The 24,586-nt window shown below is 40.4% G+C and overlaps 1 protein-coding gene across 4 annotated transcripts in view; it reads left to right on the forward strand.

Moving 5' to 3' along the window:
* COL14A1 (collagen type XIV alpha 1 chain) overlaps nucleotides 1-24,586 on the forward strand; it is a 281,368-nt gene that overhangs the window by 214,430 nt on the left and 42,352 nt on the right. For all 4 annotated transcript variants that reach the window (XM_031650141.1, XM_031650143.1, XM_031650140.1 and 1 more), the window contains exons 38-42: nucleotides 2,562-2,657; nucleotides 4,150-4,203; nucleotides 4,565-4,618; nucleotides 20,804-20,857; nucleotides 21,328-21,399. In XM_031650141.1, the coding sequence (XP_031506001.1) occupies nucleotides 2,562-2,657; nucleotides 4,150-4,203; nucleotides 4,565-4,618; nucleotides 20,804-20,857; nucleotides 21,328-21,399 (330 nt within the window). The remainder of the gene's footprint in view (nucleotides 1-2,561; nucleotides 2,658-4,149; nucleotides 4,204-4,564; nucleotides 4,619-20,803; nucleotides 20,858-21,327; nucleotides 21,400-24,586) is intronic.

The following is a 24,586-nucleotide window of genomic DNA, read 5'->3' on the forward strand; positions in this document are numbered from 1 at the left end:
GATGATTGTTCTAATCATGAAGATAAATGAGTTCGTACATGTTTGGTGGTCCCAAGACCTACCCATTTCCTCCAATTATCCATTCCCATGGGACTGCTACTGATACAGTTATTTCTGTATGATGATTTTGATGAATCACAGATCCAAATATGTAGTGGTTTTTGAAAAAAGTCTTATTGGACAACGAATGTTGACATGTCCACCAATGTGGACAGTGCGGGAATAGATACCTTCCATACAGAAGGTCTCAATATGTATTATTTTTTATTTTGTTGCAGCAAATACAGAATAAGAATTTGGAAGGACAAAGCAACCTTCTTCTTGGTCTCCCCTCATCATTTTTGCCTCATATTTTACAGGATAAAATGGGACCCCCTACTTTTTGCCCTTCTACTCTATTTGCAATTTCTTGATAATATATTATTAAACTCAGCCAGGTGCAGTGGCTCATACCTGTAATCTCAGCACATTGGGAGGCTGAGGCAGGTGGATCACCTGAGGTCAGCAGTTCAAGACCAGCCTGGCCAACATAGTGAAACCCTGTCTCTACTAAAAATACAAAATTAGCTGGTGTGGTGGCGGGCACCTATAGTCCCAGCTACTCGGGAGACTGAGACAGGAGAATTGCTTGAACCTGGGAGGCGGAGGCTGCAGTGAGCAGAGATCGTGCCACTGCACTCCAGCCTGGGCAAGACAGAGCAAGACTCCATCTCAAAAATAAATAAATAAATAATATATTATTTAACTATTATATGTTAAAATGATATATTATTAAACCATTATAAATACTAAGTAATACATAAAAATTGCCTCCTTGCCGCCTCCGTTGTATTTTTAAAAATCCCACTCCCTCCCTCTTCCTTCTTCTTATGTCATGCTCCTTGTAAGAATAGTTATCACTCAGTGCTTTCACATGCTCACCTCCCAAAGAATTCTCAACCCATATATGCTTCCTCTTCCTCTGGGAGTCCTATGAAAATTCTCTCATAAAAGTTCCCAATTACTTGCTTGTTACCAGTTCCATAGATTAGGGTTTAATTTTTCTTGAGATCTCTACAAAATTTAACACAATCAAACACTTCTTTGTTTGAAAATTTCTCCTCCTTTGGCCGTTTCTGTACCACAGTACCACTCCATCTTCAGCCTCTTCCTAATTCTCAGGCTTTTTCATTTCAGATTCTTCCCCAGGTTTCTCTTCCTTTCCCTTCTACCTGATTATCATCTCATTTTTATCCACATTCTGTTTCACTCACTCAATATATTCTCTTTAATAATCTCACCTATAAATATATTTTCAACTACTCCCAAATCCAGACCTAGCCTTACTCCTTGGCCTGCTGGACATTTCCATGAGGTTTATCCCATGCACCTAAATCTTAACAAGTCTTAGTCTGCACTCGCTATCTACCCACACTTTACCCCCACAAAGGCTTTTTTTTTTCTTGTACTCTTTGTCCCAAGTAATGAGTTCACCAATCTCACATCTAAGATGATACCCAGATGTTGGAGATCCAATTTAATAAAAGAATAGCTTTAGTTGAAGTCACAAAATGAGACAGAAGAGGTTGAGGATAGGTAGGTTTTTCTGGGTCTAAGATTTCCTACGTGGTTTAGTTTTAGTTAAACCGCAACAAGGTCCAAGCTACAGAAGTAAGGGTAACAGAAGTAAGGGTGAAAGGGATGTCTGATCCTGAAAAAGAAAGGAAGTAAAATAGGCTGGGCATGGTGGCTCACACCTGTAGTCCCAGCACTTTCGGAGGCCAAATTGGGAAGATCACCTGAGGTCAGGAGTTCAAGATCAGCCTGGCCAACATGGTGAAACCCCATCTCTACTAAAAATACAAAAATTAGCCAGATGTGGTGGTGCACGCCTGTAATCCTAGCTACTCGGGAGGCTGAGGCAGGAGAATCACTTGAACCTAGGAGCAGGAAGTTGTGGTGAGCTGAGATCGTGCCACTGCACTCCAGCCTGGGCAGCAGAATGAGACTCTATCTCAAAAACAAAAAATAAAGAAGGAAGTAAAATAATACTAAGCCTAGGGAAGGTCATTCAGTGGACATTGAAGCAGTTATAGTGTGATGGCAGCATCAAAGTAAGGAAGAAAGCAGAGGCTAGGTGCAAAGTTCTCAATAAATGCAGAGGAGTCCCCCTCAGGTAGGTGGTTGACAGTAGTGAAGACAGAGAGAATGTAGTTCATCTGGACGGTGTGAACCTTCCCAGACTAGGAGGGTGGTCTTGAAGCACTTATAAATTTGTTATGGAGTGTGGGGGGTCTCATTACTTACATAATTGGCATAGCACTCTTATTTACAGAAGCAAAAGTAGTAATGATAATCATAAAGTTGCAGCAATCCCTGTGTGTTTACTTTTATGGTTTACTGATGACATTTTGCCTGGAAGGTAAATCATTTGAAGCTTGATGTCTTGTTATCCTGAGTATTTCCTATCTTGGGAAAAACTATATAAGAAAACAAATTATAATTGTCCTAAGCAGAAATATTTTTTAGATGTCAGAGAGTCTAACTTACTTTTAGGATGATACTTCTCTGTTGCCTTCCAGGGACCAGATGGCCCTCGGGGTGAAGTTGGTCTACCAGGACCTCAGGGTCCACCTGGACCCCAAGGACCAAGTGGTCTGTCCATTCAAGGAATGCCCGTGAGTTATGTTCAAACATTCAGATGGATTTTATTGTTGTCTCTTTTCCATGCGGTTACAAAGAATGAACTTTTGTCTTCTGTGTCTTCATAATGAATATCAGTCCCTTTGAAAACAATGACGGAGTGTCATTTCACTAATTGTGCCCTTAGCCATTTTTTGTTCAATGATGAAGGTCTTTTAACAAATAAGTACATGCATACTATTGGAGGTAGGTCCATCCACAAGCATTGTGTCTATAGAGAAAGAACAAAGCTTAGCATATGTAGCCCTTTTTCTCTTTTAACTAAATTCTTAATGGATGTGATAACATCCAGAAAGTAACAAATGTTATACAAATTTAAGTTTTTTCATTATGTGTGGTAACTGCTGATATAAATTAATAAAAGCCGTTTATTCATGATCCTTATCTCAGATGACATCGAAGTGCAGTTTATGGAGAGTGAGAGTTTTAGAATTTTAGACAGTGTACTTTATATAGCTGCATTTCTTTGGAAAGTCGTTTTGTACCATTGAAAAAAAGTTAATTCCATTCACTAATCTTCATTAATCTTCCTATAGGGGTCTACAGTTAAGAATAAAACCAATCTCTTTAATTCATGTTGGAAGCAACCAGATCCTTTTAAATACAATTTTTGGCAATCTTTCTGCACATATGATTGTGTCTGCCTAGCTGAGAAGTTTCTCCTACAGTGTTATTTTTACATTTTAGAAAGCATTAATGTGCCAATTTGTGTAATTACTACTAATAATAAACATTGGTTGAGGTCTTACTACATGCCAGATTCTGTGTTTGCTTTTCCCTTCTTATATTCCATTTGAGTATCTTCTAGCCAAAGCAAAACAAAACAAATCTACATAGATATGAGATTGTAAAATCCAAACTGTAAATAATACTGAAATGTTCAAGTCTGCCCTCCATGTATTTACAGTATTGGCCTCGCCATATTAGACTGTATATTCTATGTTAAAACTATCCTGGTATATAAATGTTCAGCTCCATACAAATGTTTACATAAATGGTATAACATATGTGGAAAGTGAAATATATTCTGTTGGCTGGGTGCAGTGGCTCATGCCTGTAATCCTAGAACTTTGGGAGGCCAAGGCAGGCGGATCACTTGAAATCAGGAACTTGAGACCAGCCTGGCCAACATGATGAAACCCCATCTCTACTAATAAAGTACAAAAATTAGCCGGATGTGGTGGCGGGCGTCTGCAATCCCAGCTACTCGGAGGCTGAGGCAGTAGAATAGCTTGGACCCGGGAGGCAGAGGTTGCAGCGAGCCAAGATCGTGTCACTGTACTCTGGTCTGGGCAACAAGGGCAAGACTCCATCTCAAAAAAAAAAAAAAAAGGATATATATATTCTGTTTAGATGTTAGTGTGAACACAATTTACTTTGGAAAACATTTAAATAATGAGAGAGGGAAAAGAAAATGCTAAGAATTTCCCTATGTGAACTTAACTCTGTATACTTTTGGATATTCAGGGAATGCCAGGAGAAAAAGGAGAGAAAGGAGATACTGGCTTTCCAGGTCCACAGGTAATATTTTTATTTTTTAAGTCTATTGCTGTCAGTCTACACCTTTGCCAAGGGGGGAAAAAAAGCTGGAGCTTCTGAAGTCAGTTGTGATCTTGGTAAGTGTTTTCCATATTAAAGACTGTTTGCCTGTATTCACTTACCCTAAGCCGCTTTTGAGAGTCACACTGATGTTCCTCAGGTGAGCTCTGACAGGCAATGTTCTTTGCCCATGAATAACTTCTAAGTCTGAATTGTGGGTTACAAAGGGTTCACCATTATGCTCTTAGGTTTGTTTGGAGGCCTTCATCTATTTCAGGGAAGCTGGGTGAGCAGATGACTCATTCCTGTGAACCTGACTCTTTTTTGTCCCTGTTCTACATAGGGTATCCCAGGAGGCGTTGGTTCACCAGGACGTGATGGCTCACCAGGCCAGAGGGTAAGGTCTTGCCTAAGGTTGGTTTTTAGCAAAGTAGACTTTTCACCAGGTCACTCTTATTGCTGACTGGCTTCTATGTAAGGGAGTCAAGCCAGTTTTTGCTTTTTGTTTTCTCCTGTTTTTATTTCCCTTCACTGACATCTTCTATGTTCATTACTTTGTCAAACCCTAGGAACTTTCATCAAACCTTCCCAAATTAGCACATCCCTTTCCGAGTGCTCCCATAACCTGAATATAGTTTATTGTGTGCATTGGTTTAGTAGGTTTCTCCAGTTCTTTCGAATCCTTGAGGCATACATGTAAAGGAAATAAAGAACCATATGAATTGAAATTTAAATAGAATGGCTTTCTGTAGTATCGCTTACATGGCAATCTCCATTTATTTAATATAGTTCAATTATTGGTTCTTTTCATCTGTTCAAGTGGACAGCAGTACAATAAAGTGTAAAGATGTTCAGGAAAGGGATACATTAACATCTGGTATTTGTTTAGTCGATAAAGTTTTACTGAACCAGGTTTGAGGTTCTTGTTCTCAAAGAGTTCATAGTTTATTGGGAAGAAATACAAGTAAATAAGAAATTTTTATTACATGCTATAATGGGAGCAGAGCCCTGTGAAAACACAAAGAATGGATAACCAAGCTAGACTTGGAGGCTGGAAGAAGGCTTCTCAGAGGATGTACCATCTAGGCCGAGTCTCGATTGAAAGATAGAAGTCAGCCAGGTGAACAAGGAAAGGAAAACTATTGCAAGCAGAGGAAACAACATATACAAAGAGATAGAGGTGAGGGAAGGTGGGGCATTTCCAATATTGTATTTCATTTAGTTATGGCAGGAGATTAGAGTAATTGTGTGTGTGTGTTGAATGCATTTGCACACATACTTAGGTGTGGGGCGATTGTTAAGAGATGAAGTTAGAGAGGTAAGCATAAATTCACTTAAATCATCTATTTTTTTCCAACTAAGGATTTTGAACTTTAACATGAAGGCAATAAGAAGTCATTAAATTTTCAGCAAGGGACACAGAGGCTGATCTTCCTTAAACTGTCACCGATTTAGACATGTGAGCGGCTCCACAGTTTTCCTCAAGACTGGATTATATAGAGTGGCAGCCACTTAGATCCAAGCCAATGAAGGACAACACATCTGGCGTTCACTGGTGTTTTTGGTCAAACTTACTAGGTTAGCAAACAATTGACTTGAGCGCTCACTTCTCTACTCAAACAAGGCTTGCTTTTAGCTCAGGGTAGCTATACTGTTCAAGAATAGTGAAATTGTTCTTGTTTTTTTTCTATAGAATGTAGATGTGCAACCCTTCTACTTCCACCCCGCTTTTTTTTAACACCAAACTTTCGTTTGTGTAAAATCTCAGTGTAGTCTCTGTTCATCAAATGGAATTACTTAGTCCGTGAAACATGTTTAGGTGAATGTATCTGAAGAAGGCATTCTGTAACAGTTAGATTTATGTAGCGTTCTTGTTGTACATGTGGAAGGAACGTCTAGAAATATTTATATATTTTGGCAAAGGGCGTAGGCTAAGATCCTGTGTGGTTACACACCTGGATTCCTTCGTGATTCCTGAAGTTCTGAGAATGGCAATTCTGAAGATTTAGTTTGGTGAGTTTATTTGATTTATCTGTGCATGAAGTCCAATCTTGGCAAAGAACTCACAAATCAGACATGTTGGATTAGTGTTTGAATCATTTGGTTTTGGAATTCTTTCTTTTAACACCAATAGACCAACACAGACTTTTGATAAATATTTTGCTATCCCTCCAAACGTGTATTCCTCTATAGGATTAAAAGTCTTAGAGCTGTAATAAAGTGATAAGATATCTGTACTTGGATTTTATTTTACTTTCTCTTCCAATCTGGAAGTCAAACTTTTAGAGTATGTCTGATTCTTACTTTGAAAACATATTAGATGGAAGTGGGCTTGCTTTTCCAAACTAGATTTCTGAGGATACTCATTCTTTATAGGGCCATGTTTAAAGAAAAGATTATATGAATCCTGTGATGATTCTTTTAGGAGAGATATTTGAAGGCAATATCATTTCAATGTGCAACAGGAGGGGATGCCATTCACACAGAATAAAACAAAATGGTGCCCCTGAAATTGTGTAACATGGCTGCCTTGCTTGAGAGAAGGACCACATATTTTTTTTATCAATCAGCAATGTCTTAATCGAGCATATATAATATGCCGTGTACTACAATCAGCCTGGACAGAGTTGCTCATTACTGCCTACAGGGAAGAATCCAGAAGAAGAGAGAACTTCAATGGCAGAGGGAGACAGTTTGTAGACTATTTACCTAGAGGAGATGGGAGGAAGGGATAAGAGCATGGCTATTCCCTGGGGCCAGAAAAACAAAAGGGTCTTCTCAGAGACAGTAGAGAAGGAAAGAAGAAATGAAGGATGGATTAAAAATGCCTATTTAGGTGGCTGTGATCTGTTCAGTCAACTGATCTGAGGGCTTAAGGATAGTAAAGTTCTAACACGGTTAGATATTAATAATTACTGGGCAGGATTGTAAGGTAGGAGGCCCAGGACAGCTTTCATGGTGGGAGACAGACCTTGGACACGAAGCACCCCAGAAGACATGCTGCACTGGAGGGCCAGCTCTCCCTGGTTTGGCAGTAGGAGAGGAGGTACTGTTTATAGAGTAAGCACAAACACCTTGCAGTTATTCCTGCTCCACCTCAGGCCATTCTAAAAGGCAAAGCTACATTTGGGGAAAAAAAAATTACAACAACAATAACAACCATGGCTTGGAACAGACAGAGAGCAAACGCAGGATGATGAAACTTACTGCTGAAATGACTGAGAAGACACTTCCAGAAAACTCCCCAGTCAGGCTTCACTGTCCAGAAATTCAGGAAGGCAAAGTTTTTTATTTCCCTCCACTCTGAGCACTGAAATCACTTAATGTTACTGTGCCTTTATTTCCCCAGTCCTGTGTGAGTAAAGGCTACTCTAGGGAAAGGAGAAGGAAGCTGCAACAAACATTTTCAATGATGTTCAATGGGTGCTTTTAGCTCCTTGGACAGTGTAAGGAGTACGTGAGTGTGGTGTGCAGTAGGTTTGGTGGGCTATTCCTTACTGCTCATTTTTCTTTCTTTTCTATCTTTGCCTTCTCTTGTTTATTTACTTATTTTAATTTTAATTTTTACAGATAAGGTCTTGCTCTGTGGCCCAGGCTGGAGTGCAGTGTTACAATCGTGACTCACTGCAGCCTCAAACTCCTGGGCTCAAGTGATGCTCCCACCTCAGCCTACCAAGTAGCTGGTACTGCAGGTTTGCACCACCATGTCTGGCTAATTTTTTGTTTTTGTAGAGATTGGGGTCTTGTTATGTTGCCCAGGGTGGTCTCAAACACCTGGCTTCAAGCGATTCTCCTGCCTCAGCCTCCCAAAGTGCTGGGATTACAAGCACGAGCCACAACACCTGGCCAAATCTTTGTCTTCTCTTATTGACAGGCACAAACTTAAAGTGCAAACCAGGTGCCATCACCTTGACTGAAAGCTTAGGGAAAGGTTAGCATCCCTTTCCTGGAGCTGAAACCAATAGTACCCCTGAATTTAACCTAAAAGGAGAGAGATCTTAACAAATAATAAAAGAGAAGATGAAACATCTTTTCTTCTAATGTTTCTAGCTTATTCTGGCTTTTCCCAAGGGGAATCTTTGACTCTTAGAGGTAGCTCTTATTCAACTCTGGGCCTGAGGCCATAAGCAAGTCCGGTAAAAACTGGACTTCTTCACTGAACAAGTTGCAGCCTCTTGCTAGGCAGCCAGTAGAGTACAGGACCACACTTTGAAAAGCAATAGTGCAAGTTCATATTTCATAGCCAAGTGCATTGAGGCATTCAGTTTTCATTCCAGGTCATTCCAGAAGAAAGCGTTTTCGTCTCATCTTTCATTGCACTGTAAATCTTGTCACTGCTCTCATCTCCTTCCTCTTCTTTTCTTGGTATCTGTGACCTCAGGACCTATCCTGTGATCTTTGAGCTCCTCTAATATAGGGTGGATTTCTCAGTCCCCACCCTAGACATCAGGGTGGTCCCCAGGAAAACTAGGAAGAACAGGCAAGACATGGATTACTTCATGTTTCCAAGCCTCACTTTCCTCAGTGGTAAAGTGGAAAAAATAATATTTGACTGTAGAGAATTGTCATGGAGATTAATTCATATAAAGCATTTCTCTATAAAAATGTGATTTTAGCTAATATTAGTATTCACTATTTTCAAGGTAAACTTAAGTCTGGACATTTATAATATTTTATAAGGCTTGTACTTGACATTTCAAGATGCCCTAGAAGACTAAAGAAATACAAAAATTCTTTTTTTAAAAGCAAGTTAAATTTTTTTTTCTTGGATTTCAAATGACAAGGACACCAGAAGCATGCTTCTAGATTGTGCAGGTTTTATGTCTACAAAGGACATATTTGTGATGAATATTCCATTTCTTCAAAAGTGAGTTAGACTTGACATGCACTTGAGAAACTGAACTTGAGTCAACTATCTGGATTTAATTTTTATCATAAATGTTAAGCAGTGATGAAATATTTATCTAAGGAATATTTTGTAAAATACTAAGATTCATGATAATTTTTCCCTTGAGCATCTTACTCCTTCTGAAGAGGATGTGTAAATACCATCACAAAACTAGTGGAGGGAATAATTTGATTTTCTTCTTTGTGGGTCTAGATGGGTTTTATAAAATCCCAAGAAAGCCTTTGCGCAATCAGCCACAGTGATGATGGTATATGCAATTGAGACTAAGCAGATTATTTTAATAAAAATAGCAGCAACTACTACCATTAATTATTGAGTATGTGCAGGTGCTTTGCAAATATGATATTCTCCAGTCCTCAGAATAACTATGAGTGCTAGGCATTGTTATCCCCATTTTACAGACAAAGAATCTAAAGCTCAGATAACTGAAGAAACAATGGCACATGGCTAGTAAGTGTTAGAGCTAGGATTTTAATCCATCTGCCTAGCTCCTACACGTCACTCTTTCTTTCCACAAAATTATATTCGTAAAGATCACCATAGGATTTTGTTACTGTGAGAAAATCTTTCTCAAAAGAGATATTTAATAAGCAGGACTTCAACATGGAAGATATCTCACCCTGCATTTTGGGGCAATAGGAACCCAGTGTGGGTAACTTTCTTGAAGAAGTAGATACTGATACTACACCCATAAAAATATGCTTTCTTGATCACTTTACACCTTTACCTGGAGAGTGGCACACCTGGGCACATCTGAGAAGAGAACAGCTACTAGGACACATTAGTTTCCTGTTATTACTGACTCTAAGGATACTTCTGGACTGGGCACGGTGGCGCACGCCTACAATCCCAGCACTTTGGGAGGCCGAGGCGGGTGGATCACGAGGTCAGGCGTTCAAGACAAGCCTGGCCAACATGGTGATACCCTGTCCCTACTAAAAATACAAAATAAATAAATAAAATAACTGGGCATGGTGTCAACGCACCTGTAATCCCAGCTACTCAGGAGGCTGAGGTAGGAGAATTACTTGAACCCAGGAGGTGGAGGTTGCAGTGAGCCGAGATCGCACCACTGCTCTCCAGCCTGGGTGACAGAACAAGACCCCGTCTCAGAAAGAAAAAAAAAAGATACTTCTGAAATTGTCTTTATCTGAGACACAGGCGTGGTACAAATAGTAACATCTGCTTTGCACCCTGGTTCTAACACTGTCCTTCAGCGTCGGGACTTGCATTTTATATTGGTAAACCAGCAGTTTCCTAACTTAAGTCATCAGGTTGTTGTTTTGTGTTTTAATATACAGATTCCTGGACTTCAGTCTCAGAGATTTGGAATCAAAAGGTCTTAGGCATGACTTAGGAATGTATAGTTTTTAAAAGCTTAATGATTCTGATAACCAGCTAGGTTTTGGAATTACTAGGTAGTATATTGTGTGAGACCTACCGATGTCAAAGTGATTTCTTTAATAGACTATTGCTGGTATTTTGTTTTGTTTTAATTCCCTGAAGTCATCACTGCAGGTTACTAAAAATGTACATATGTTTATATTTATATAGATACACATTGAAATTATAAATGAGTGTGTATATATTAAAAATCGTATATGTGGACCGCATGTTCTCACTTATAAGTGGGAACTGAACAATGAGATAACATGGACGCAGGGAGGAGAACAGCACACACTGGGGCCTGGTGGGAGGTGGGGTCGGGGAAGGAGAGCATTAGGAAAAATAACTAATGCATGCTGGGATTGATACCTCGGTGACAGGTTGATAGGTACAGCAAACCACCATGGCACACATTTACCTATGTAACAAACCTGCACATCCTGTATATGCACCCTGGAACTTAAAATAAAAATAAAATAGTATGTGTGGTACATGTGCAAGATATGCAGGTTTGTTACATAGGTAAATATGTGACATGGGGGTTGGTTGTACAAATTATTTCATCACCCAAGTATTAAGCTGTTAAACCTAGTATACATCAATTATTTTTCCTGATTCTCTCCCTTCTGCCATCCTTCACCCACTGATAGGTCCCAGTGTGAGTTGTTTCCTTTTATGTGTCTGTGTGTTCTCATCATTTAGCTCCCACTTACAAGTGAGAACATGCAGAATCTGGTTTTTCTATTCCTGCATAAGTTTGGTAAGAATAATGCCCTCCAGCTCCATCCATGTCCTTGCAAAGGACATGCTCTTGTTCTTTTTTGTGGCTGCATGGTATTCTATGGTGTATATGTACTACATTTTCTTTATCCAGTCTATCATTGATGGGCATTTAGGTTGATTCCATGTCTTTGCTATTGTGAATAGTGCTGCAATGAACCTATACATGCATGTGTCTTTATAATAGAACAGTTTATACTCCTTTGGGCATATCCCAGTAATGGGATTGCGAGATTGAATGGTAATTCTGTCTTTAGGTCTTTAAGGAATCACCACACTGCCTTCCACAATGGTTGAACTAGTTTACACTCCCACCAATAGTGTAAAAGCATTCCTTTTCTTCCACAACTTCACCAGCATCTGTTTTTGTTTTGTTTTGTTTTTAACTTTTTAATAATAGGTATTCTGACTGGTGTGAGATGACATCTCATTGGGGTTTTGATTTGCATTTCTTTAATGATTAGTGATGTTGAGCTTTTTTTTTTCATATGATTGTTGGCTGCATGTATGTCTTCTTTTGAGAAATGTCTGTTCATATCCTTTGCCTAGTTTTTAACGGAGTTTTTTTTTTTTCTTGTAAGTTTGTTTAAGTCCCTTAGAGATGCTAGATATTCAGTCTTTGTCAGATGCATAGTTTGCAAAATTTTTCTCCCATTCTGTAAGTTGTCTTTTTAGTCTGTTGATAGTTTCTTTCGCTGTACAGAAGCTCTTTAGTATAATTAGAGCCCGTTTGTCAATTTTTGCTTTTGTTGCAGTTGTTTTTGGCAGCTTTGTCATGAAATCTTTGCCCATGCCTATGTCCTGAATGGTATTGCCTTGGTTGTCTTCGAGAGTTTTTATAGTTTTGGGTTTTACATTTAAGTTTTTAATCCATCTTGAGTTAATATTTGTATAATATGGTATAAGGAAAGGGTCCAGTTTCAATCTTCTTCATGTAGTTGGCCAGTTATCCCAGCACCATGTATTGAAAATGGAGTCATTTCCCCATTGCTTATTTTTGTCACATTTCTCAAAGATCAGATAGTTACTGGTGTGTGGTCTTATTTCTGGGTTCTCTCTTCTGCTCCATTGGTCTATGTGTCTGCTCTTGTACCAGTATCATGTTCTTTTGGTTACCGTACCTCTGTAGTACAGTTTGAAGTCATGAAGTGTGACGCCTCCAGCTTTGTTCTTTTCGCTTAGGATTGCCTTGGCTATAAGAATGAGATAGTGTCCTTTTAAGCAACATGGATGGATCCGGAGGCCATTATCCTGGGTAAACTAACACAGGAATAGAAAACCAAATACCACATAGTCTCACTTATAAGTGGGAGCTAAACATTGAGTACATGTGGACACAAAGAAGGGAACAATGGACACTGGGACCTACTTGAGGGTAGAGGGAGAGAGGAGGATAAGGATCAAAAAACTACGTGTTAGGTACTATGCTTATTACCTGGGTAGCAAAATAATCTATACAACAGACCCCTGTGATATGCAATTTACCTGTATAACAAACCAGCACATGTACCCCTGAACCTAAAAAGAATTTAAAAATAAATGAATAAATAAATGAAATAAAAATAGTATATGTGTATATATAACATATAAATAGATGTATATGTTTATCTGTGCATATATACATATACATTTTTAATGTGTGTGTGTGCAAGTTTGTGTTACTGAAAATTTCCCCATGTGACCCAACACAAGGGTTGATCCTGGATCTCTAGCCTGGGACAGTGTTTGCAGGGTGTGTGGCTTCTAGTTGCTTGGCCTCTTAATCTGGTGGTTGGTCTTAATCCTTTGCTGCAAGTAGCAGCCTTATTTCTTATGGCTAGCTGCCACACTAGTCTGCTTACAGAAGTCCAGAGCATGCCACAGGGTTGAAATGGTGCAACGGGGGTTTCTTCAAGAAGCATTTCTCTAACCCTGACTGCTTGAGCCTGGCCCCTTTCAACAAATTCATCTGTTGCCAGCTGCTTACAGACCCCACTCTACCCAAGGGTATAGCGTCAGTTGAATGACCTTAACAATTGGCCAGAATCTTAAGGTTAGTATCATGACCTACCATTGTCTGCTTCAAAGAATGAATGGATGAAGAATATTATAATTGAGTCGCTAGTTCTAAGCAGTATTTCTGCTGGCTACAGAAACAAGTATTCTCCCTTCTGACTTGATTTTCAATTGCAGCACTATTTATGGGCAGGTCGGTTTTTGAGAGACCATGGGCACAGTACCTACAAACTACAAACTTTTAAAGAGCCTACCGAAAAATGTTTAGAAACTTGAAAAAAAGCACATATATTTGTTCTATAGTATGGAAAAGAAAACTGCAAAAATGGAAATTAAGAAGTGTTTAATTAAATGTCTATATAACAATATGCTTTGCCAATTTCAGCCATAGTTAAATTTAGTGTTTTTTCAAATATTAGTGATTTTGAAAGCAGATTGTGGGTTAGGTATACTTTTGCTGATAAATCATAGCCAACCATAACTTAGTAAGTTGCTCATTGGTAAATGTTTTTAAAAGCAAATTATAAAAATCCTTTCAAGTTTTTATAGCAAGAATTATTTTTAATGTGGACTATGGGTGCATATTAATATTTTGAGGTAGGAATATTAAAAAGGAAAAATGCCTAGAGCTATTCATGTTATTTTTAAAAAATCCCTGTCTATGGGTGACTGATTTCATGCATTTAAAAAAAAAGTCAGCCTAAGTGAATTCACGTATTATGCTTATTGTTTAACCTTCTATTTCCTAATATTCACTGTACATTGCTTAATTAAATGTTCTGCTGTTTGTTTGTTTGTTTTTGAGACAGAGTCTCACTCTGTCTCCCAGGCTGGAGTGCAGTGGTGTGATCTTGGCTCACTGCAACCTCCACCTCCTGGCTTCAAGCGATTCTCCTGCCTCGGCCATTTGAGTATCTGGGCTTACAGGTGTGAGCTACCATGCCCGGCTAGTTTTTGTATTTTTAGTAGAGATGGGGCTTCGCCATGTTGGTCAGGCTGGTCCCGAACCCCTCAGTGACCCACCCTCCTCGGCCTCCCAAAGTGCTAGGATTACAGGCGTGAGCCACCGCACCTGGCCAAGTGTTCTGTTTTATATGAGGATGCTCAATTCCTAAACACACATCTTCTTAGATTAGCTCCCTGGTGTAAAATGGAAAATTTATGCATATAGAAAGGTTTGGGGACATGCAAGCACTTTTTTAGCTGTCAATAGTTGAAGATCATTCAATGAGCTCTGATTATAGTTAAGCTGAATGACAAAGCTAGAATTTGCCCATTAATTTACCCTACAAAATGCAGATACCTTACAAAATTTTTCTTTTCACCAAGTTTATTGCTTTTATATAAAAAGCTGCTGCTACTGCTGCTCACCCTGAAATGAAGATGTGAGAAGAAGGGCCTGAACTCTGCCTTTTTAAGAGTTGACTGGCTTGCCAGTGAGAGCTGTAACATGCAGTGGTGTGTGAACAGGGAGACTCATGCCATGGACCCAACCATTCTGATTACTTGACTTAAATTCCAGCTCTTCTGTGAAAATCTCTCTGTCCCCAAGCCTGGGTTAGGTGCGCTTCCTACATGTTCCCATTGGAACTCTATAGTCTCTCAGTGTAACACACTGTTGGTTTCTTTTCATTGTTTGACCATCCTCAAAACTGTAAACTCTTAGAAGAGGGGCTGTCTTGTTCATCATTGTTTACCTAGAGCCTAGCAGAATCCCTAGCATGTGGTATCTGTACAGATATTTCTGGATAATATGACAAATGCAAGGCTTGCAAATGAAAACTCTTTCAAAGGTAGGTTTACTGGTATCATTTAAGAGTTTAAAAATAAAACTATTTTGAGAAGGAAAATGTGAAGATCTTTAATTTTCTAGGGTTAAGAAGAAATTTTAGGAAAAATGGCTTTGTGTTTTTGAAATGGTGTTAAGGCTAATATCCTTTTAGTTATCACAATTTGTAAGAAAAATTTGAGACAATGCAAACAGATAACTTACAGTAATGTTAAAAACACTTTTGTTCTTGGTTGGGTGCAGTGGTTCATGCCTGTAATCCCAGCACTTTGGGAGGCCAAGGCAGGTGGATCGCTTAAGGTCAGGAGTTCAAGACCCGCCTGACCAACATGGTGAAATCCTGTCTCTACAAAAAAAATACAAAAATTAGCTGGGTGCGGTGGTGCATGTCTGTAATACCAGCCACTCAGGAGACCGAGGCAGGAGAATTTCTTGAACCTGGGAGGCGGAAATTGCCGTGAGCTGAGATTGTATCACTGCACTCCAGCCTGAGCAACAGAGTGAGTGAGACTCTATCTCAAAAAACAGAAACAAAAACAAAACCCACCTTTGTTCTTGAACAAATTTGTTCTTTGTTCTTGAACCATTATATCTAAAAGTGTTTAGTTGTTCATGAAAAAAAGTGCCAGAATAAAATGCATTGTAGTGGTTGCTGTTGGTGCCCTGACTGGATCCCTTTTACCTGGCAGGTGAACTACATCACCAGCTGCTATGGTGCTGACTGATAACAACTCATAATTGTCCCCTTCTCCAGAAAATTGCCCTTGGAAATGTTATCTTGGCCCTCAGTCAATGACTAACTGATTTGGTTCATAGACTCTTACTGTGAGTCAACTCTGATGTGTAATTCACACTCCAGAGCTCCCCATGGGATCAGGCAGAAGTTTAGATAACTCACTACTCTACCTAACCTCTTCCCTGCCCCTACCCAACTTCCTTCACTACCTCACGGGTTTCTTCCAAGAACACTCCTGCAATAAGTCAAATACACAAGGATCTGGGTCTGCTTCTAGGATCCTAACCCTAAGCTTTTACTGAAATGAAATTTCAGCTTCTGAGAGTAGGATGACTCCTGATGTCTTTTCGACATGCTTGCAGAGGGTTCAAGAGCAAGGAGAATGACACCAGCATTCCCCTCACCCTATACATTTCCAGACGCATTCTACTTGTGATTCACGCTTACTTATTCAACATGATAAGTAGAGAAGGAGTCTCAATTTTATTCAAATTAAGTATTTATTAGTGCAGTACCTTTTTTTTTTTTGACATGGAGTCTTGCTTTGTCACCCACTGGAATGCAATGGTGCAATCTTGGCTCACTGCAACCTCCACCTCCCAGGTCCAAGTGATTCTCGTGCCTCAGCCTCCCAAGTAGCTGGGATTACAGGCATGAGCCACCACACCTGGCTAAGTTTTGTATTTTTAGTAGAGACAGGGTTTCACCATGTTGGCCAGGCTGGTCTCGAACTCCTGACCTCAGGTCATCTGCCCACCTCAGTCTCCCAAAGTGCTGGGATTAAAGGCATGAGCCACTGCACCTGATCACGTGCAGTGCCTATTTTGTGTCAGCAATGTGTTAAGAAAGTTTTAGGAATGTAGCAGTGAATAAAACATAATTTTCTGCCCTCAAAAGAAGGAGAGAAAGAAGAAATTCCAACTTTTGAGGATACTCTTTAGGTAGAACTTAAAGCAAACAAACGTCTTATCCAGTCTCTGCTTTATTTATTTATTTTTTGAGAAAGGGTCTCACTCTATCACCCAGACTGGAGTGTAGTGGTGTGATCACAGCTCACTGAAGTTTCAACCTTCTGGGCTCAAGCAATCCTTCAGAGTAGCTGGGACTACAGGCGCAAGCCACCACACGGAGTCATTTTCTTTTTGATTTTAATTTTTTTTTTTTTTTTATAGAGATAGAGGTGTCTCTATGTTGCCCAGGCTAGTCTTGAACTCCTGGCTCAAGTGATCCTTTTGCCTCAGCCTCCCAACGTGCTGGGATTACAGGCGTGAGCCACCACACCCAGCCGCAGCCTCCACTTTTGGTTTGATCACACTGAAGCACTAGCCCTTTCACCAAATTAAGCTCATATGTGGGAGCAACATTTCATTTATCCTTCCAGATGATATGCACATCATGTCCATAAATCAAGTGAATTCAAGCCCCTTCACAAGAGTACCCTTCCAGTGTCATAGATGAGAACACTGACAGATTGTTGTTTTTTAAACTCCTCTCATCTGATTGGGAGAGGGGAATAAATGTGTTATTTCCTGCTGTTCTTCCTTGGAACAATGCAATTTTCTGCAGTTTCTTTTCTGCAGCTTGCCTCCTTCTGTGGAAAAGTTTCTCCTCACTTGTTTTTGGAATGTTTCTTCTCTGGACACAGCCTGGCAGTGACTCGGGGAGAACCCCTGCAGTAACACTGCAGTTTTGGTTGCTGGGCAGTTGCATTGCCCACAGGTCCTCTGTGGGCTCACACATGGGTGCATGTTCACTCCCTAGCCAGTGCTGGAAGAGTTTTAAAGCAGGAAGCAAAAGATGACTTTTTGAAAATGTCTCCTTAAGTTAGTGAATGTGTGCCCACGGTCCATTTCTCTAAGAACTTCATCTCAGAATAAGAATATATTATTATAAACTTATTTGAAAAAATTAGTTAGGTTTTCTTTCAACTCTTTCTTGGCCCCAGGTTTTCTCACTTGTAATATGAAGGAGTTGAAATGGATGAGTTCTAATGTCCTGTTCATCCATCACATATTTTGATTGATGTTTGTCCTTCTTCCTGGACATGCTACATTTAAACTCCATTTAAAATAATTTATGGACTGGGTGCAATGCTCATGCCTTTAATCCCAGCATTTTGGAGAGTTAAGGCGTGCAGATTACTTGAGCCTAGGAGTCCGAGACCAGCCTGAGCAATGTGACAAAACCCCATCTGTACAAAACATACAAAAATTAGTATGTTTTGGCTGTGTCCCCACCCAAATCTCATCTTAAATTGTAGCTCCAATAATTCCCACATGGCATGAGAGGGACGCAGTGGGAGGTAATTGAATCATAGGGGTGGCATAGTAGCATATGGCTATAGTCGCAGCCACGTGGGAGGCTGAGGTGGGTGAATCACTTGCACCCAGGAGGTCAAGGCAGAGGTGAGTCATGATTGTGCCACTGCACTCCAGCCTGGGTGGCAGAGTAAGACTGTCTTAAAAAAATAAAATAAAATAGTTTATTTCAACTGATATCAGCATTAATTTTTATTGTTTAGTTAGCAGGTCTAAGGTCCTGTGTATGTGTGTGTAATGTAATCTGTATCAGGGTTTATCAAGACTAATATTTTTGACTGAAGTGCAAGAATATAAGTAGTAGTAAAAATAAAAATACCAACTTATGTATCAGGATTGGACAGCAATTATAATAAACAACCCTAAAATCTCAGTGGTTTAATGCAATAAAATGAAATAGAATGAAAGTTGATTACTTGTTCACAATCCAGAGCTGTCAGCAAGGGTGGATGGAGGAGTGGTGGATAGGGAGTCTCTGCTCCACACAGTCATTTAGGAACTCAGGGTCTTTTCATCTTGGAACACTTATCTTCAACATTTGGGCTTTAAGTTTGCTCCAGAGTGAGAAAATAAAGCGTAGAATCACCCACTGGAAATTTTTTTGAGCTAAAACTCATACTAGCCCCCTGAAAGTAGCCCCTTTTCATTGGCCAGAACTCAGCCATGTGGCTCCAGTGTAATTGCAGAGAGAGTGCAAAACAGCTAAGCAATGTGCCTAGGCAGGAAAGGAAAATCACAAATATTGGTGAGCCCATGCATCCTCTGCCTTATCTGGTTTCTGACTCGCTAGCATTCTGAGGTTAAGAGTGTGGCGAAGGGCCTTGCTGACCAGTGTTTCTCCTCCACACTCGTCCTACCCCTATGTATTATTCTTCTCACGCTGCTAATGAAGACATACCCGAGACTGGGTAATTTATAAAGGAAAGAGGTTTAACTGACTTAGAGTTTCACATGGCTGGGGAGACCTCACAATCATGGCAGAAGGCAAAGGAGGAGGAAAGTGATGTCTTAAATGACAGCAGGCAAGAGAGCATGTGCAGGGGAACCCAATTTATAAAACCATCAGATCTCATGAGACTTGTTCACTATCATGAGAACATCATGGAAAAGACTCACCCCTATGATTCAATTACCTCCCACCATGTCCCTCTCATGACGTGTGGGAATTATTGGAGCTACTATTTAAGATGAGATTTGGGTGGGGCACAGCCAAACTATATCACCCTGCCTTGGCACCACCTCTCACACTCTCCTAACTCGCACACCATTTCCTCTCCCTCAGCCTTATCATTGCTGTCTTTTATTTGACACCTTGAGGTAGGGAGACATAATGTGAGTCTGGACAGACCTAAAAGATGCATTTTCTGCTGGGCGCAGTGGCTCATGCCTGTAATCCCAGCACTTTGGGAGGCTGAGGCAGGCGGATCACCTGAGGTCGGGAGATTGAGACAAGTCTGACCAACATGGAGAAACCCCATCTCTACGAAAAATACAAAATTAGCCGGGCGTGCTGGTGTATGCCTGTCATCCCAGCTACTTTGGAGGCTGAGGCAGGATAATCGCTTGAACCTGGGAAGGGGAGGTTGCGGTGAGCTGAGATTGCGCCATTGCACTCCAGCCTGGGCAACAAGAACAAAACTCTGTCTCAAAAAAAAAAAAAAAAAGGATGGATTTTCATGGTAAAATAAGTGGAAAAGACGGCTCACTGGAAAAGTGGCAAGAATGTCAGAAAGGGAGTTGGGAGAGTCTGCAAAGATGCCAGGAGAGGTTTGAGTTAGTTTGAGATGGAAAATAATTATTCCAATGGGACATCAATTCCATGGTGAAAATTCAGCTTCTCCCTGTAGTAACAGGTAGTGTTTGGAAAAATATTTTATGAAATTTTATGAATATGATAAAATTTAGATTGAAGATTCTCTCTTAAATTAACTGCTTTGGAAAGGCCAGCATTCACAATTAAGAGCTATAAACATTTAGGAGTAAGTCATCCCAGCTCTTATAGTTTTTTTAACACTTAACATAAAAAACACACATATACATATATATTCTATAATTTAAGAAGATGTTTTTATAAAGAACATCACTTGCTTTCTGCCTTAAATCCTTCCACCAGGGAATGAGGCGCAAACACGTGCTCATTTGTAAGCCCACAGTAAATCTGCCCAGTAGTCAAAGCTCAGTCATTGCTGCAGGAAATCCTCCCAAATCTCCTCCAGCTTACTCCTGAAGTTGCAGACTTTCAGATATTGCAGTACTCCTAATGAAAGACAGATCCCTCTGATAGAGATTCCCTACCCAAGACTCTCTTAGGTCATGAAAGACACTAATTCATCTTTTCATCTGCTCATTAATGACCAAGAATGGATCCTCTTCCCATTTGCTATGCTTAGTTTAGTAAAAGCACTTTTTGGAAGCAAGTTCCTGTTTAAGTTCGTAAGTGGCATTTCTTACACCTAAAATTCTTGCACTGAACAATTTAATGGAGCCAACAGACACAAACACCTTGCCAAAAACAATTTCCATGAAGAGTTTAAAGGCAGTGAATCCTTGGTAGTCCAGAGCAAGCAGCAGGACTTGACCCCCAAACGTGAAAAGGAGTTAGATGAGCCCAATTCTGAAAGCCATGTAAAGCATCTGCTTAGCTGACACACTGTGTTTCTTTTCACCAGGGCCTTCCAGGAAAGGATGGATCCTCGGGACCTCCAGGACCACCAGGGCCAATAGTAAGCCTTTCCAGAAACTGCTGGAACACACTCTGTTTTAAAGCATTTCATTTCCTTTGAGAGGTTTTCTTTTGCCAGATCTTTTACTCGGCAGCCACCTTCACTATAGTGTAACAACTCATCCCTTGGTAGAGAACTCTTCTTAAAACTTTTTAGAAAGATAATGTATCCCTATTGCCCGACTATTCTATCTCAGAGTCATTTTGCCAGAAGATCACCTGCATCGATTTAGCTTTTATTAAATCACAAGTAAGGCTTGAATTTGAAAGAACCACACCTGACATATAGTGAGGAGACTAAAAAAAAGTCTTCCCTCCATTTTTGGGAATTGGGAACAGGAATGAGGTCCCGGTGATGAGGGGGAGGGAAGCTATCATGGTGTGTATTTGTTACACTTGCTTAAAAGTTGGCTGTCATTGATGAGAATGTGTGATTCCTGACTTTGTTCCATTTTCCTACCTCTCTTCTAGGGCATCCCTGGGGCCCCTGGAGTCCCAGGAATCACAGGAAGCATGGGACCGCAAGGCGCCCTGGGACCACCCGTGAGTATGCAGCCGTAGTCGCTCAGAATGAATGCCCAGTCATCACGTTTATTTATGTGTTTAAGTTTACCAGCCTCTCTGCTAGTCAGAAATGTTTATTCAGCACTGTTCTCTATGGAAATTCATAAAGGAAATCAGAAAAGCTTCTAGGATAAAGATGAAGATCAGATTGTGCATATGTCATGGCTGAAGATAAATGGTCCTAACAGGGAATAATCTGTCATGCTTTTGCTTATGTTTCTGTTGCTTGCTATTCTGCATTTGGCTAAGTAAGCTCAATATCATCTCTCCAGAGGTTGGGCACAACAGCTATGTGTTAATCAAGCTGGGTTCCCAAAGGGAAAAATACAAAGCTTGGGAAATTCAAGGTTTAATGAATGTAAGATTAGATTTTTCTCTTCTAAATTCTACAAGACAGAATTTCCCATTAAAACACACACTCACACATAAGTGAGAGGTGTTATAAGTGAAAACATAAGGAATAGAACTCTTTAACTCTGATTTTTGTTCTTCTAGTCTCTTAGGTTGGTGTTTAAATGTGATCAATGGGAGGGGAAGGGATAAGGTGGAAGAAAAACAAATGAACACATCTGGGCCTGTTTCTTCATCTGTAAAATGAGGTCATTGTATTACACGGCCTCTGGAGACTTGCTTGGCATCTTCTGGTGACATGCAAGTTGTTCCTTCTAGGGTTAGATATTAGTCAGCATTCTGATATTTATCTGTGAATTGCTAAGTCTGCATCCATAAACTTAAACATTGAAAAATGCAAAGATGTGTACGACTGCAAACGCACTAAGAATGTGTGCAGCAGTGAAATCCGATGGATGAGGATGGAAGCGTCTAGTGAATTAGATTCCTGTTACCACTTAACAAATTGCCACAATCTCAGTGGCTTAAAACAACACAAATTTGTTATCTTACAGTTCCGCAGGTCAGCAGTCTGGCGCAGATCTCACTGAGTTAAAGGGAAGGTGTCGGTCTTTCCTTTCTGGAGGCTAGAGGAGAGAATCTCTTTCCTGGCCTTTTCTAGCTGCTAAAGGCCTCCCATAGTCCTTGGCTCATGGTCCACCTGCATCTTCAAAGGCAGCAATGTTGCATCTCTCTGGCCTTTTTCTGCCATGGTCACTTCTCTCTGACCACAGCCAGGAAAGGCTCTCTTCAGGACCTATGTGATTGCATTCAGGCTAATCTCCCTAGATAACTCCCAAATCCTTAACTAAGTCACATTTGCAAATTCCCTTTTGCCACATTAGGTAACATATTCACAGGTTCTGGGGATTAGGGCAAAGAAGTTTGAGGGGCCTTTTTTTCTGCCTACCATAGTAAACAAGATGTAACAGAAATGTTGGTTCTCATTCAGAAAGTGGCCTGTCTTCCTCTAGCAACCCAGATAGTCTTGCTCCTCTTATTCTTGAAACTCATTTTAATAAAATTATTTCATCCTCAGAATCCTTTTCTGGACCATGACTCACATGAGACTTATGTAGGTACACAAACCCATACAGGGTATGCACATAAATAATGCATCTTGATTTTAGCAAATACATCCTAATTTGCACATCCAAATAAATGCTATCCTTAGTAATCACTTTATACAGCTGCATCTTTATTCCAATTACAATGTCATTCAAAATACCTTTAGATCTCTTCTTTTTATGTCAACCTAGTACTGGGTCACAGAAGAAAATCTGATTGCTTTATCTTCACACATCTTTTTTTAATTCAAAAACATGTTGCCAAGTATGATCCTGCACCTAGAAGCATACACTGAAACCCACATGGGTGAGCACATGAAAAAATGCATGCATACACACACACACACACACACACACGTACCCACACACACACCTGTCTTCATTCTTTCACTGCAAGCTTATCTATTCATTTGATTCGAAGCTGTATCATACCAGAAAATAAACTTAAAAACATACTTTCTGGTATTTGGCTTCAGTCTGCTTTCCAGAATGTGCTCCTGGGAACCAGAGTTTTAGAATATATCCACAGTGCCAGACAGCAAGGGGTCCTGGTCAAAGAAGTGGCCCTGACCTGACCCTAACTAGCTGTATAAGCCTAACTAGCTGTATAAGCCACATGCACAGAAACTGCTTGCCTAATCTGTTTCTCGGAAATTCATGGGAAGTCTTAGGACATCAAAAGCTTTGAGGCATCCCAAAGTGAAATTAGAAAACACCCAAAACTAGTTTAATTTGGTTAGACAATAAATGTATTTGTGCATGAGGTTCTTATTCTTACTAGCATCTCCTAGAACTAGTTTCTCCTAAGCCAGGCTAGGAAAAAGCGAGGTATAGACTGATCCTGACCCAAGAGGGAGGGAATAGGAAAGAGGGAAGGAAAGAAATGCAGGCTCTGAGAGCTATGGGAGAGTTGACATGGAGCATGGAGAGCTAGAGTGAGACCTGGAGTGTTTGAGTAACTATGATAGCACCCTGCTCACCCACCTGGCCTTTGGTGACTCTGGATTAGACTCCAAATGTAGTATCTACAGAAATGCCAATAAAATTTTCCCATAAATAAAACACTTGTTCATAATGTGGTTTTCACTATAAATCAGCAGAAAGGGGCCCTTGATCGCAGCAGGAGGGGCCTTTGTGCCATTGGCACTTCGACCAGAGGCAGAAACCATTTGGCCTATAAGCATCGGGTAAGGATACCACAGTTGGCTTGGGGATTTCCTCTCAAAAGCAAGTTGCTTTCTGAACTGTCCAGCCCAGACTTTTCTGGACCTGCTGGCTCCCAGATGCTTGCTGCCTGCCAGACTGGCATGACTGTGACAGCAGGCTCTGTGTCATGGTGTTAAGGCCTTGATTGATTTCCCATGGATGTCTGTCTAGGAAGGCATGAGGGAAAGGGACCAAGAGGGACAGGCTGCACCGCTGAAAATAGCAACATGTTTCCTACAGTGGGTGCCAGAAACACTTGCTTTTGTGCGCTCTGCTTCCAGCTGCCGGCTCCCTAGGGCGGAATGTACATTGCTGCTGCTGAGGTCCTAATTTCTATCTAAGTTTTGAGCATTGGCTTAAGTACAATTCTTCCTCTGCAGCTGTTAGAGAGTGATAAAGCACACGAAAGAAGGAGCTGCTTACTGCTGGGGCCATGTGTTCAGCCAGGTAGACAGGTCCAGGGTTACATCACTGACGGAGCTTTGCATTAGAAGTCAGGATAC

Source organism: Papio anubis, chromosome 8 (genome assembly GCF_008728515.1).
Source record: "Papio anubis isolate 15944 chromosome 8, Panubis1.0, whole genome shotgun sequence".
In the NCBI taxonomy this organism is placed as follows: domain Eukaryota; kingdom Metazoa; phylum Chordata; class Mammalia; order Primates; family Cercopithecidae; genus Papio; species Papio anubis.